This window comes from Diadema antillarum, unplaced genomic scaffold, assembly GCF_040938485.1.
Source record: "Diadema antillarum isolate AM-2024a unplaced genomic scaffold, OU_Dant_1.0 seq00000467_RagTag, whole genome shotgun sequence".
Classification (NCBI taxonomy): Eukaryota; Metazoa; Echinodermata; class Echinoidea; order Diadematoida; family Diadematidae; genus Diadema; species Diadema antillarum.
The window spans coordinates 410,305-424,814 of NW_027271437.1; the positions used below are offsets into that span (position 1 = coordinate 410,305).

Here is a 14,510-nt window from a genome sequence, read left to right on the forward strand (position 1 = left end):
ATGAGATTACCAATAACGTGACATTCTTCCCTCGCGATGTTGGGCAATCCGTCAATCAGTTGCAATAATAACAAGAAAGTCTATAATAATAATTATTTTTTAATAACAATTTAATAACATGTACCAATACAATCATTGAGGTATCCAACTGTTATTTGCTTGAAGAATATTACTAGAATGTCACGCTCATTGTTTTTAAAGAGTTCGTATTTATGCAATTTGTAAGAAACATGCCCTAAACGCTTATTACTCTTGGCTTTATACCATAAATCAGTAGCAATCTACTTAATATTTGATCTTGGTTGGTCTATCTTCATCAGCTCTTGATTTTGTAACGATCGTGCAAGACAACAAGGCTATCTAAATACATTAAAAATACGTATCCGTGAACGCCCATTCTCATTCCTGAAAGATTTGTCACGTGACAAGTATTTACCAATCGTTTATTTTTGTTGGAGCCAAAGAGAGCCGATGCTACCGGACCGTTGGGCGTCTCCTCCGGGGTGGCCGTCTTGTTCCTCTGGGCCAACATAGTCTGTAGGAGTCGGGACTGTTCGGCCATGAGGGAGTGGATGTCACACGTGCCTGTTCCTTTCATCTGAAAGAAACATGTCAAGACACCAAAACGAACTCACTTGGGTGTTAAAAAGGAAGAAAACAACAACAAAAACAACAACACTGTGTTATTTCCTTCACAAACACACACAAGCTGGATCTGATCGTAAGTTTAAATGTCGAACATCAACAGAGCTAACTTTTGCAATCATGTCAGTTTGTTCCTCTTCACAGCTTCATTTTAAAACTTTTTCATGAAATATTCTCATGATTGAAATAAGCGAGAGGATACTGTGTGATATATTTAAAAGTATATCACGCTCAATTCACAAGTTATAAAAAAAAACTTTCAAACGACAGTGTTAGACGAATATGCTTGTCCTTGGAGACTTAGAGGAATGTGATAGACATTGAGGTGATGGTGTACATTACACTTTTGAAAATTTGTATATGCTCCCCAAGGTATGATGTTCCTGTTAAGTCTCTATTCTTTTTCTGGTACTCGATGCACTATTTTAGGGGATCTCCACAATCAAATCCACTCTTCCTTTCAAAATCTATACTATGATATCTAATATAGTAAAAATATCATCATCTTTAAATCAAATTATCATGTATGTAAGAGATAACTGCAAATTTCCCACGGGAACATTATATACTACTTATTTTTTCCCTTTGTCTTCTTTGCTAGCTTCAATGGCAGTATCAAATACACTGTACTGTAATTTGCAGGTGAGATTACATACAAACAAAAGTTCATGAAATACCAAAGTCAGATGTGTTGTTACAGCTGTAGTATTTAACAACAATGCCTTCTGTACTCTTGCGAAGGTGTATGGGCAAGATTAAGACAAGATAATCAATTATTCCAGAGACTTGACTGAATCAGAGAGAATGATAGCGTCTCTTACCTCAATATTTGAGAAGTAAACCAGCATGTCTCCAGATTTTGTCTTCCAGGGAACGGAGATGTTGACGCTGGTCATAAAAGGGAGGTTGCTGGGGCCAAGATTCCTGGCCTGATGGAGAACAGGAAAGAGGTTTGAGTTAGACACGACGACACAAACACTTCTCTGTCATATTATACAGGTTTATCTTATCTGAACACGTTAAAGTGGTTTAGACCCAAGTAAACGCTACTCATAAAGTGTTGGAGAAAGAACACGAGAAACGGGCAAAAGAGAGACAAACACAACACGAAATATTGGGGATGACACAAGTAAGTCTTCATTTACAGAAGCCAAACCTACAGGAACATTTTTTTTTTCATAGGCCACACAGAATTTCATCTTAAAGACTCAATTTTATGAAAAAAGAACGATTGATGTTATTTAACAGCAATGCATAAACACATCTGTTCGTTTCTTATAGGCAAATAGGAGGTGATGATTCAAAAACAACAACTGGAACAATCTAAAAAAAAAGACATCTAAAAGACTTCCACAAAAACACCATCAACAACAATAACGGCAACATAACGCATCAAATATCCACAGAGACAAACAAACAAACAAACAAACAAACTTTAATGTATGCAAAGGCTAAAGTGGTTACGCAGATGCATGTACATGCATGACATAAACTACATGGGATGACTACTAACATCATAAATGTGTCTGAATGATGGTCCTATGTGTCTGTCCAGATCAAACTTGACGTTCTCCGAGGGTATTAGAGGCATGCCGCTGTCCATCTGTGATTCTATGGTGGCCTTGTCCGGAGTGCTGGCCGCCTGCGTCTTGGGCTGACCGTACAACAAACTGTTGGGGTGGCTTACTCTGTGCCAAAGAAAAGAGATAGATAGACAGACAGAGAGAGCAATAAAAATAGACCATCTCAAAAAGAGGGGATCTTCATGTAAAACTCCGGGGGAAGAACGATTTGCTTTTTATATCAGAACCAGTCCATGATGTCCCATCAGCCAATGTACGACAGTAGCGGGACTCGATGAGAAGCTTGCTTGTTGAATTATAGAGATTAGGATAGGACTGACTATTTTTCTGGCCTTTATTCATGAAAAAGAACAGAGAAAATAAGAAAATATACTATGCATATTGCATAGCCTTCACATCTACTTGCAAGGATTTCCAAATATTGGCGCATTAAAACCTAGCTTACACAATGTGTGATCCTCCTTTAAAATTTCTCCTTCTGAGTGATGTCTTTCATCGGTCCTTGAGTGTTCCTTTTTGTGATAAGTGAGGTTTTACGTTCATCTTTAAGAAATCTCTTTTTGGATGGAAGTCTAACATCCTCCTTTGAGTACTCTCTTTTTTTTTGGGGGGGGGGGAGGGGGTGGAGTCGCTAATCCTTTGAGTCTTCTCTTTTAAGATGGACTCTCTCATCCTTCTTTGGGTATTCTCTTTGGAATGGTGTCTCACATCCTTATTTGAGTACAAATTTGATGGAGTTTGACATCCTTCTTCTGTGAGTATTCTGTTTTGAGTTGGAGTCTAACATCCTTCATCAAGTATTTTGTTTTTGGGATAAGGTCTCGCACTTTCTTTGAGTATCTTGTTTTTGGGATGGACTCCCACATCCTTCTTTGAGTACCTTCTTTTGGAATGGAGTCTCACATCCTTCTTTGAGTATTTTCTTTTGAGACGGAGTCAAACATTCTTCTTTGAGTATTCTTCTGGGAGTTTTCTGTTTAGAGATGAAATCTCACATCCTTGAGTATTTTTTTTTTTTGGAGGGGGGGGGGGGTAAGGTCTTACACCTTCTTTGAGTATTTTGTTTTTGGATGGACTCTCACATCCTTCTTTGAGTACTCCCTTTTGGGATGGAGTCTAGCATCCTTCTTTGAGTATTTTCGTTTGAAATGGAGTCGAACATCCTTCTTTGAGTATTTTGTTTTTTGAATAAGGTCTCATATCCTTCTTTGAGTATTTTGTTTTGGGGATGGTCTCTGACATTCTTCTTTGAGTACTCTCTTTTGGGATGGAGTCTCACATCCTTCTTTGAGCATTTTCTTTTGAGATGGAGTCAAACATCCTTCTTTGAGTATTTTGTTTTGGGGATGGAGTCTTGCATCCTTCTTTGAGCATTCTCTCTTGGGATGGTCTCTCACATTCTTCTTTGAGTATTCTCTTGTGGGATGGAGTGTCACATCCTTCTACAAGTATTCTCTTGTGGGATGAAGTCCAACATCCTTCTTTGAGTATTCTCTTATGGGATGGAGTCTCGCAACCTTCTTCGAGTATTGCCTTTTAGAATGGAGTCTAACATCCTTTTTGGGGGTATTCTCTTTGGAATGGAGTCTCACATCTTAATGTGAGTACAGTGTAAATATTTTCTTTTTTTAATGGGGTTTCACATCCTTCTTTCAGTATTCTCCTGGTGGTATTCTGTTTTGAGAGGCAGTCTCACATCGTTCTTTGTATATTCTCTTTTGAGATGGAGTCTGACATCCTTCAATGAGTATTCTCTTTTGAGATCGAGTCTGATATCCTTCTTTGAGAATTTTCTTCTCCTACAATCATGAAAAGTAGATGCTAGGTAAATGTCTAATCTCATCACGGAATAAAACACAAAAGTTGGCAGATAAAAAAAGAAGAAGACTATAATGGTAACTTAATTCCTCAATCCGCAGTTAGGTCAGCCAAGTTCTCTTTATCCAGACCACAAATAGCACAAGGAGTGCACCCTAACTTTCTCCCCACATCCCTAAATGACTCTCTTACCCGGAAATTGTAACATCTGCCTCTATCCTGATTGGCACCGTGATCCTCTGGACGTTATTCTGGAGGGTATTATTGTACTCTGTGCTCGACGTCCTCGCCGTCACCACGATGTCGATGTTGCGGCTGTTGGCGTCTGCTGTCGGCACGGACAGCTTGACCCTGAAGCTGCTCTGCGAGGACGCGAAAAGATAAATCAAAGAGGAGTAATCACCCTTTGCAAGCTTTCTGTTTAAACACCTGTAGGAAACAGGTGACATTAAAAAATCATGCTTCCTACTAACAAATAGCCTGCTTAAGGATTTCTTGAGTTTTTATTCCGTTATTTACCAAAATCGTGATCTGCTACTAGAAGTTCATTTGCTCGCAGCGTAAAATAAAAACATAGAAACCGTCAAAATACTCGTGCAATATTTGATTTTATTGGGAGAATTAGAGAAATGAAGATACACATGTCATAGGTAATGATTGTACAACAGTGCGTCACGTACAGTCACTGGCAAAATTATTTGGCACGCTCTTTAAAATAACACACACAAACCAAATTTCATTAAATGCTTTAAGCATATTTCAGGGATCTTTAAAATGCATGCCAGTGCAGATAGTCGGGATTGACAGAATATTTTATTATCTATTCTAGAACCCCAGTATGGGAGGTTGGATTACAGCGCACAACTCTACTCCTATACAGTAGTGTCTTATTCAAACTGGACCCTGGGCATGTGCAGTCGATACATTTGTCTACGATTTGGGGGACGTACGCAGGTTAGCTACAGGATACTGCAAACAGCAAATATGTCCAATCAAAGACTTCGTTATTTTCAGTATGAAATTCTGCATAAAAATATTGGTGTTAATAAATTACTTTTTGCACTGGGACTAACACACACCTCTGTACCTTTTGTTCGAGCTCCACAGAAACAACTGCACATTTGTTTTGGGATTGTGATGTTACCCAAAGGTCTATTGCTCAAATACAGGAAATTATGTTGCAGAATCAAACTTAAATTACCAGAAGTGCTTTTCTACTAGGTTTTGCAGAAAACCCAAAGTGTTACAACGTGGTTTATTTGTATGAAAAATACTTTATATTTTCTGTAAGAAGTAGAACGAAATCATTACATTTTAGCCATTTTTTTTAACGCAAGCGATGCAAGCGAAGAAAGTAGACGAACACAAGTCATGTCAGAAAAAAAACTAAAGGTTTTGTATCTAATATCAATTGGAATCATATTTTCATTATTTAGTTGTTTTGCTGTTGCATGTCCGAAATTTGGATCATTGGTCTTAATGTATTCTATAAGACATTCATTTTGTACCTGAATGTTTATGTGAATAAAATGTCTCTGTGGGAAAAAAGGTATAATATTCAACACTGTACATGCTGTAAAGTTCCTGACAAAGGTTAATATTACATCTTACACAGGTTATATTTTATGGTGTAGGTTAATATCAAACTTTACGCAGATGCTCATGGCGCTCGAGTAGAACAGACGTGTTTTTTTCCGAGAGCACGCTGTAGCACGCTGTAGACTGGACAATTTTGAACAATGCCGTATGAGCTGAGAAGCGGGAACATGACACAAGAGACCCGGCCAGCATCCCGCAAGTTAAGGGCTATGGAGACCCAGACTGAGCAAGCAGCCTCGGAGTTCGAAAGTTTTGTCAGGAAGGGCATTTCAGATATTCGTGAAATGCTTACGGGTTTTGAGGAGGCTCTAGAATTTCAGAGTAGACGCACTACTGCATTAGAACAGAAAGTTGAGCCACTGGAGAGAAAAGTAAGCAATTTGGACAGTCGCATGCAATCTTTTGAACAGCGTGTTCAACAGATCGAATTCGCAGAGAACAAACTGGAACGTTTTTCTCGCCGCAACAACTTTCGAATTGTCGGAGTACCACAACTGCCGAATGAAAACCCCATGCAAGTAGCTACAAATTTGCTCAAAGATTTGTTTGGACTGGTCGACCCGAAAATTGAGCGTGCCCACCGAGATGGACCTCAGCTGAAGAACCTCCCACGTCATCTTCTTGTGAAGATGCTCTCCTACCAGGACAAGCGGTACATCGTTTCCCAACAGAGAGCTAAGTTAGAGAAGGAGAAATTCTACATAATAGATGACTTAACGAAGAAAGACCGAGAAGAGAAGAGAAAGTGGAAGAAAGAGGTACAGCAAGCCTTTCAGGCGGGAATACGCTATCACTTTTCCGCTGGGAGATGGCGGGATGGGCGTGGCATTCCTGCCGCTTTTTACGCAGCCGCTACTGGCCCGGGCAATACAACCATCCACCCGCTTGACACTCGGGATGACACTCCCCATCGCACTACGCGCTTCTCCTCGGCCAGTAGCTCCGGGAACCGAGTCAGCGAAGGCCGTTCACCGCATATTGATCCCGCACACAGCCCTACAGTGACCTACTCGCACAGCGATGACACCCCTCCGCCCCTCACCCGTATTGTCACTGCCATGGTTCATACCCACCCTGAGTAGTTGTGTCCACAGGTTGAAATTACTAGTAAGTCGCTATTACTTAACTCTTAATCTTTAGGAGATGGCGGGATGGGCGCCATATCAGCCTTCGGATATGCACTTAAAGCCAAAGGACCGGTATATCGCCTGTGTTAATTTCATTTGCAGCCGCTAGCTGGGTATCATTCGTCTATGCATCGTTGTGCCCGGTCGCTCGGTGGTAAGAACGTCGTTACATCAGTTTCGAAGACGCAGCTACGGCGAAAGGAGCGGTAAATCGTATCGTGACCACTGTTTATTTCATCCGCAGCCACTGTAGCTGGGTATCATTCGTTTTTGGATCCTTTTGCCCGGTCGCTCGGTGTAAAAAACGTCGCTATATCAGTCTTTGGACACTCAACTACGGCCAAAGGACCGGCACATCGCACTGTGACTATCATTCATTTCATTTTGCTGCCGCTAGCTGGGTATTTTGTCTGTGAATCCTCACGCCGGTCGCTCGGGGTTTCGTTCGTTACTATTTCAGTCCTAGACACGGCAGCTACGGCCAAGATCGGCTTACCGCACTGTGAGTTTGTAGTCGTGCATTTACATCCTTATGTTCTGCCATATTCTAAGCACTAAACAGCAGCTCCATATTCACGCGAGTCAATATGTGATACTGTTTCAGTTCTTATGCCGAAATTGTTTTTGCTCTAAACGGCTTTTTATATGTTTTCTTGTAGGAATCGTGCTTAGCAGTGCGGCTCTCGGAATCGGAGTCTGATTCGTGTTTGTCATAGCAGCCATGTTTTGGAAATGTTTTTTGTTTTTTCTCGAAGCAAGCCTGATTTTGTATTTTCATGTTAAAAGGGATAGAGGAAAGAACAAATACATATGTCGTATTAGCTCTACGTTTTCAATGCAAGTTGATGTGTGTGGTACCAAGCTCTCATACTATTGTATTAGAAGTGTTTCGGGATCAGTTAACTTACAAAGTCTGTTTTTAATGAGGTCGTGTTTTTTGAGTAAAAGAACCTACTGTTATCTATGAATGCATTTGGTATATATTCATTGAACGTCAGAGGTCTTCGTGACAGAGTTAAACGCTTAGAAATGTTTAACTGGTTACGTAGTAAAAACGCAAATATTTTTTTCATTCAAGAATCTCATTCCTCCCCTCAAGATGAAAGTATATGGGCGAAAGATTGGGGACATGGTGTAATTTATTTTTCTCATGGTGCCTCAAACAGTAGAGGTGTTTGTATATTGTTTAAAGACGCCTCGCTGGTTACAATTAATAAACATTATTGTGATAATAATGGAAGACTTCTTATTTTGGACGCTTTGCTTGATAATCAAAAAATTACGCTTGTCAACGTTTACGGTCCAAATATTGATGACTCTTTGTTCTTTTTTGATGTTTTGGAGAAACTGTCTGAATTTGACTGTGAGTCAATTGTTTGGGGAGGTGATTTCAATTGTGTTTTAGATGTTAACCTAGACAAGAAAGGAGGCAGAGCAATTACTCATTATAATAGTGTTGCTTGTATAAATGAAATAATGGAAGAATATAATCTTATTGATGTATGGAGATTTAGAAATCCTAAAACTCGTACATATACTTGGCATTCGAGAAATATCTTTTGTCGTTTAGATTTTTTTCTTATATCATGTAATTTAGTTGTTCAAGTTGACAAATGTGAGATCTCTCCTGGTTTTAAAACAGATCATTCAGCAATATCCCTTAATTTTTCTGTAGTAAATAAAATCAGAGGACGTGGTTTTTGGAAATTTAATACATCTCTTTTACAAGATGAAACATATGTTGAACAGATTCGTAATTGTATTAAAGAAACTAAAACTTTATATTTTGAAATTTTAGACCCAAATACTTTTTGGGATTTTTTGAAATGTCAAATGAGATCTTTGACTCTTAGATACTCTATTCAGAAAGCAAAACAGAATAAGAAATATGAAAATGATTTGCTTGAGAAAATAGGTAATTTAGAATCTGATTATGTTCTTAATCCTTGTGATTCTCTGGCCCAACAGATAAAATGTTACAGAGATGATTTAAATGTTTTGTATGAAAAGAAAACTCAGGGTGTCATTATTAGATCCAGAGCAAACTGGGTCGAGAATGGTGAAAAGAACACTCGATATTTTTTGAATTTGGAGAAAAGGAATCAGAGACAAAAACTTATTACCAAACTTTACAATGATAATGGTGAACTTGTTTCATCGACAAAAGATATTTTAAACACTGTCAAAGATTATTATAAGTTGATTTACACGTCGTGTAATCCTCCTACTGTAGAGTTTGAACATTTGTTACCTAGAGACACTCAGGAAATTAAATTGTCTGAAAATTTAAAAGAAAAATGTGAAGGTTTGATCACACTCAATGAATGTCTACACAGTCTTAAAACTATGAAGAATAATAAAACTCCAGGAACTGACGGCTTCCCGTGTGAATTTTACAAATTTTTTTTTACAGATCTTGGAGAAATGTTACTTAATAGTTTCAATTTCTCTTTTACTTCAGGCAAATTATCCCTGGACCAAAGGAGAGCAATCATTAATCTTATTCCAAAAAAAAAATCAGGATTTACTTTTTTTGAAGAATTGGCGGCCCATATCTATTCTGAATACTGATTACAAGCTTTTGGCAAAATGTCTTGCCCAAAGGTTAAAGAAAGTGTTGTCTGATATAATAAGTTGTGATCAAACCGGTTTTATGAAGGGGCGATTCATTGGTGAAAATATTAGACTGGCATTAGACATGATTGACTGTGAAGCTACTGGTTTTATGCTGTTAGCAGATATAGAAAAGGCATTCGATAAACTGGAATGGTCATATATGTTTCAAGCCTTAAGATACTTTAACTTTGGAGATGATTTGATCTCCTGGGTGCAAATTTTGTATACTGATATTCATTCTTGTGTTTTAAATAATGGTCATGCCTCTGAGTTCTTTAATCTTACGCGAGGTGTGCGCCAAGGATGCCCCCTTAGCCCGTTACTGTTTATAATCTGCAATGAAATAATGAGTATATGGATTAAAAGAGACGATAACGTTAAAGGGATCATAATCAATGATGTTGAAATAAAGATAAGTATGTATGCTGATGATACAACATTTTATGTTCAAGACACAAACTCTCTTGCCAGAATTATGTATATTATAAATCAACTGAAAATATATTCTGGCTTGTGTATTAACCGCAACAAATCAGATGTTATTGCTTTAGGATATTACAAAGCCCATCCTCCAGATGTATCCTTTTTGGGTTTCACATATTCACCAGGGCCTTATCGCCTTTTGGGTATACGTTTTACTACAAACCCAAATGACTTATTTGAACTCAATTTTAAGCCTAAAATGGAATTACTGAAAAGAATTTTTAGAGTTTGGGCTCCTAGAAATTTAACCCCAATAGGTAAGATTACTCTTGTTAAATCTCTCGGTATATCTCAATTAGTATTTTTATTCTCTGTTCTTCCAAAGCCTCCAGATGATTTCATAAAAGAAATTGAGTCTGTTATATATTCATTTATATGGAGCAAGAAGCCAGATAAGATCAAACGTAAAATTATTATTGGAGATTATAGTGAGGGAGGACTACGAATGATACACATTCAGTCAATGATTGTTGGTCTTAAAACCGCATGGGTAAAACGCTTTTTAAACCCTGATAGTAGGGGTAGCTGGAAATGCTTTTTTGACTTGTCAATGAAAGATCTCGGTGGAGACTTATTTTGGATTTGTAATCTTGATTGCAAGGATATGATTAATCAGGTCGGAAATATATTCATACGAGAAATTCTTGTCTGCTGGAGTAATTTAGTTTTTTCTCAGAACCCTCCTGACAGATATATTCATAATCAGGTTATATGGAATAATTCTTGCATTAGAATTAATGGAAAAGTTGTTATTAAGCATAATTGGATAAATAAAGGTATTACGAGAATTTATCATATTTTGAATGAACAGGGTAATTTTCTTTCATTTTCACAATTTAGAAATAAATATGAAATTCAATGCAATTTTTTGGATTTTTTTTCCATCATATCTGCAATTCCTCTTAACTGGAAAAATCTTGTTAAAAAACCTCAAACTCAAGATAAAAATTATCAAGAAGAACTGATTCTTGAAATTAAGAAAGCTCCTAAAGTATGTAGATTTATTCATAGAAAATGCGTAGATAATTTTCGTGAAGTTCCAAAATCACAAGAAAAATGGAATTCAATTTTGATAGAACCAGTCACTGACTGGGAAAAAATCTATCTCATTCCTTTTAAACGTTCATTGTCGACAAAATTGCGTTATTTTCAGTTCAAGATTCTACACAACATCCTCGGGGTGAATAAACTGCTAAAACGAATTGGTTTGTCAGATTCTGATTTATGTACCTTTTGTTTAGATACAACCGAGACAATTACACATTTGTTCTGGGAGTGCCCTTATACTCAACGTTTTTTGAGAGAGTTCCAAAGACAAGTTTTGAAAGATGAAGTTATTCTCACATTTAACGATTTCATATTTGGAATCTTAAATGGTCCTTTCACTACATTGAATTCTGTTTTTTTATATGCCAAATATTACATATTCGCCACAAGATGTAAGAACGGTACATTATCTTTGGCGTTATTTCAAAAAGCTTTGAAACATTATTATGAAATTGAAGAAATTATATATCTAAAACAAGGTAAAATCACTGTGTTTTTAGATAAATGGAGACATGTTCAACTTATTTGAACTGTCTGATGTTGTTTCGTTACAGTGTATTTCATGTTTCTTGATGATTCAAGGATGGGGCTGATGCAACACTTTCATTTGGTTCGTAGTCAAATATATGGAGGTATTTTCTCTCGGAAACTGGTAACATTCGATTTTGTTTGTAGAAAATAATTCCATACTTGGAATCCACCTTGCATACATTTAGTTGTTGCAACGTCAGGTGGATATTGACGTGTTTACGGGTTGCCTGGAGCAACCTTTGCCGGGGAGGTATGCATGAAAATAGTTTAAAGGTCTATGTACCCGCGAGTTTCTTTTAACGTTGTTATGATGTAATTTTATTTATGCATGCTTTCGGGCAGGGTATGGCAACCCGGTGGCTTTCTAGGAGCCTACCTGGGTGTGGCGTGTGTAATGTAAATGTATACACTGTACATACTTTCGGGCAGGGTGCATCCTTGGCGTTCCAATGGCTTGCCGGAAGTCCGCTGGGGGCCTGCCAGAGCGTGGGGACGGCGGGTGAATTTTGTATGCTAATTTCTAGATTTTCTGTCCATGGGGCCTATTAGTATTTACGAATTTCCTTTTATTAGCTGTACATTGCAATGTGGCTGTGCGTGGCCCTGTCGCTGTGCTCAAGTGTTACACTTGTGTACGGCGGCGGGGCTGTGTGTAGTCAATTGCAATGGTCCTGTGGAAGTTATTCAATGTGCACTCGTCGTCGCCATGTCGGGCGGGCCTGGGCGGGCTTTCGGACTGCCAAAAGTTATTTTATCCTATTTTCGCATTCTCGCATGTACGACCCTTTATAGTATGTTTTTTAGTAAGAAGATATTTAAATATTTGAAAAAAAAGTATAAAAACACAGATATGTGTTTAAATTGTTTGTATCAAAGAAATGTTTTTGTGTTGAAGTAATAACTTTGTAATTCATTTATCCTCTGTAAAATTATGTTGCTTCGAGAAATCAATAAATTCTATCATTTGAAAAAAAAAAAAAAAACTTTACGCAGATAACGTTTTCTGTTAGAGGTAAATAATCTACCGTATAAAGGTAGATATTAGGATCTGAGACTTACCCTTGAATTAGCCTTCATTGGGTTGTCCACATCACATAACAGGGAGGCAGTCATATTCGGCGCTTGTGGGAGACACAGCACAATGGCGTCTTGCTGTTTGGGTGAGGGACGAAAACATAAACAAAATGAGTTCTTGTCATTATCATGCTTTGATCTATCATTCCTTGTCCCAGAAACAAAAGTATTAAATTAATAATGCCTCCGGGTTAACGATAGGTCGCTTTCAATGTTGTGCATGGAGCCAATCGAGTGTCGTACAGAAGAACTGAATTCAGTACCTCCATAACGTGTTAAAATAAGTGTTACGACTTTGAGAAATGATCAAACATATTGGTGTAAGATTTGACGATGGTTACAAACCTTCCGCGCTCCGATCCACTGGACCATAACACCTTAACAAGACATCCAGGCATAGAGCTTCATTATAAGAAATGCAAGTAGCCTACTATGCTAATGGGCAGGCTGAACCCTTGACTTATCATCATTCACGCACTCTACTAGCCAACAGGCCTAGATCAGATACCTTGCTCTTCCTCAAAGATATTACCAGGATCTTGTTGCATAACAAAACAAAAAAATGTTACAAGTAATTGTAACTCCAAAAATCAAATGTTAGTCCTTTGACATAAATTTGCAGTCTTTTATACTGCTAATCTGTTGCACATACAAGTTACGCTTGATATCATAACATAACTTCCGATCACTTCCGAGCTGCATTTGATCCAAGTTGCAATCAATTGTAACAAATTTAACTTGGTATGCGAACAGATCCCTGGACAGACCATATGGGGACTATTATCCAACTTGCCAACGCCCCCCCCCCCCCCCATCCTCCAAAATATGGCTTATGGTTGCCATTATTCCACGAAAAAGGTGAACGAGAAGCACGAAGTCCCCAGAAATCATCCCTAAGCACATGCCTTCACGACAAGGAGATTCTCATCATACTCACCCTGTTTGTCTCCACCCGAACGAATGTGGTCTCCAAGGGATGCTCAATGATGACCTGGGCTTGGTGAGCCTCCTCGCCGCGATTCTGGAGGTCCACCATCACGTAGATGTTGTCTGCCGACCCCAGTGGGAGATACTGAGTTCCCCTATAGATGTCAAGGAGTAGTGAGTGATGCCCTCATAATGTTCAGTTAACATTAAAGACAACTGGTAGAGAACAATACTATGTCATTCTGATGTTCTAAATCTTAAAAGAATTTAGGAGAAGAGTAACATATTTTAATCTCCAGGCTATTAATAGATACTTTAACACATGACAGCTTTGGGTATAGGTTAAAGGTGGATCTTGAATTCTCTGACCATGGGACTACTAGGAGATACTGACAACGTATACTTGCACTACTTAAAAAAGCGACTGAATAAGGAAATTTAATCGGATTTCAGTTAAGATAGTTACGTCAATTGAAAGCCATTAACTCGAGTATCATGATGCAAACATCTCCAACAGCTTCCGAGCCTTTTGGCATGTTCTTACCTTGGTATGATTACATCTGCCGTCAGCTGCAAGTCCGTCACACACTTTGAATCATTACCACAATTATGGATGAAACTTGCCTGTTTGAAAAAGGAGGCAGAGATGAGGAGGGGGGGGGGGGGATAAATAGAATAAAGACCGTGAGGTAGACAGAAAGAAGGAACCCAGACGTACAAAATAATGATAATAACAAAACATTTTAAACAAAATCTAACGTATGAAAAATTAATTTTGATGTTGTTGATTCCTGACAGTAACACAGGGAAAATCCATGAGATTACTAAAAAAAAAAATATGACTATTCATTCAACGTTATACAAGTTTAATGTACATGTATATATCATCGCATCTTTTAAAAAGTCTGCCATGCTGGGAAAAGGAAACTAAAGAGTTTTTAATAATGATAAGTCAGTTCTATCAATTGTCGTGAAAGGAATATCCTGTGTACAATGTCGGTACGTCTCTAATCGTATCATCCTACCTGCAAAGTTGAAATTTTGTACTCGAGCTCATTTA

At 38.1% G+C, this 14,510-nt stretch overlaps 1 protein-coding gene across 1 annotated transcript in view; it reads right to left on the minus strand.

Moving 5' to 3' along the window:
- The window catches only part of LOC139733283 (integrin alpha-9-like), an 85,100-nt gene that overhangs the window by 4,039 nt on the left and 66,551 nt on the right, over positions 1-14,510 (minus strand). Inside the window, 7 exon segments of the mRNA XM_071644117.1 lie at positions 437-598; positions 1,467-1,574; positions 2,159-2,333; positions 4,239-4,408; positions 12,509-12,601; positions 13,461-13,605; positions 13,995-14,074. Of these exon segments, the coding sequence (XP_071500218.1) occupies positions 437-598; positions 1,467-1,574; positions 2,159-2,333; positions 4,239-4,408; positions 12,509-12,601; positions 13,461-13,605; positions 13,995-14,074 (933 nt within the window).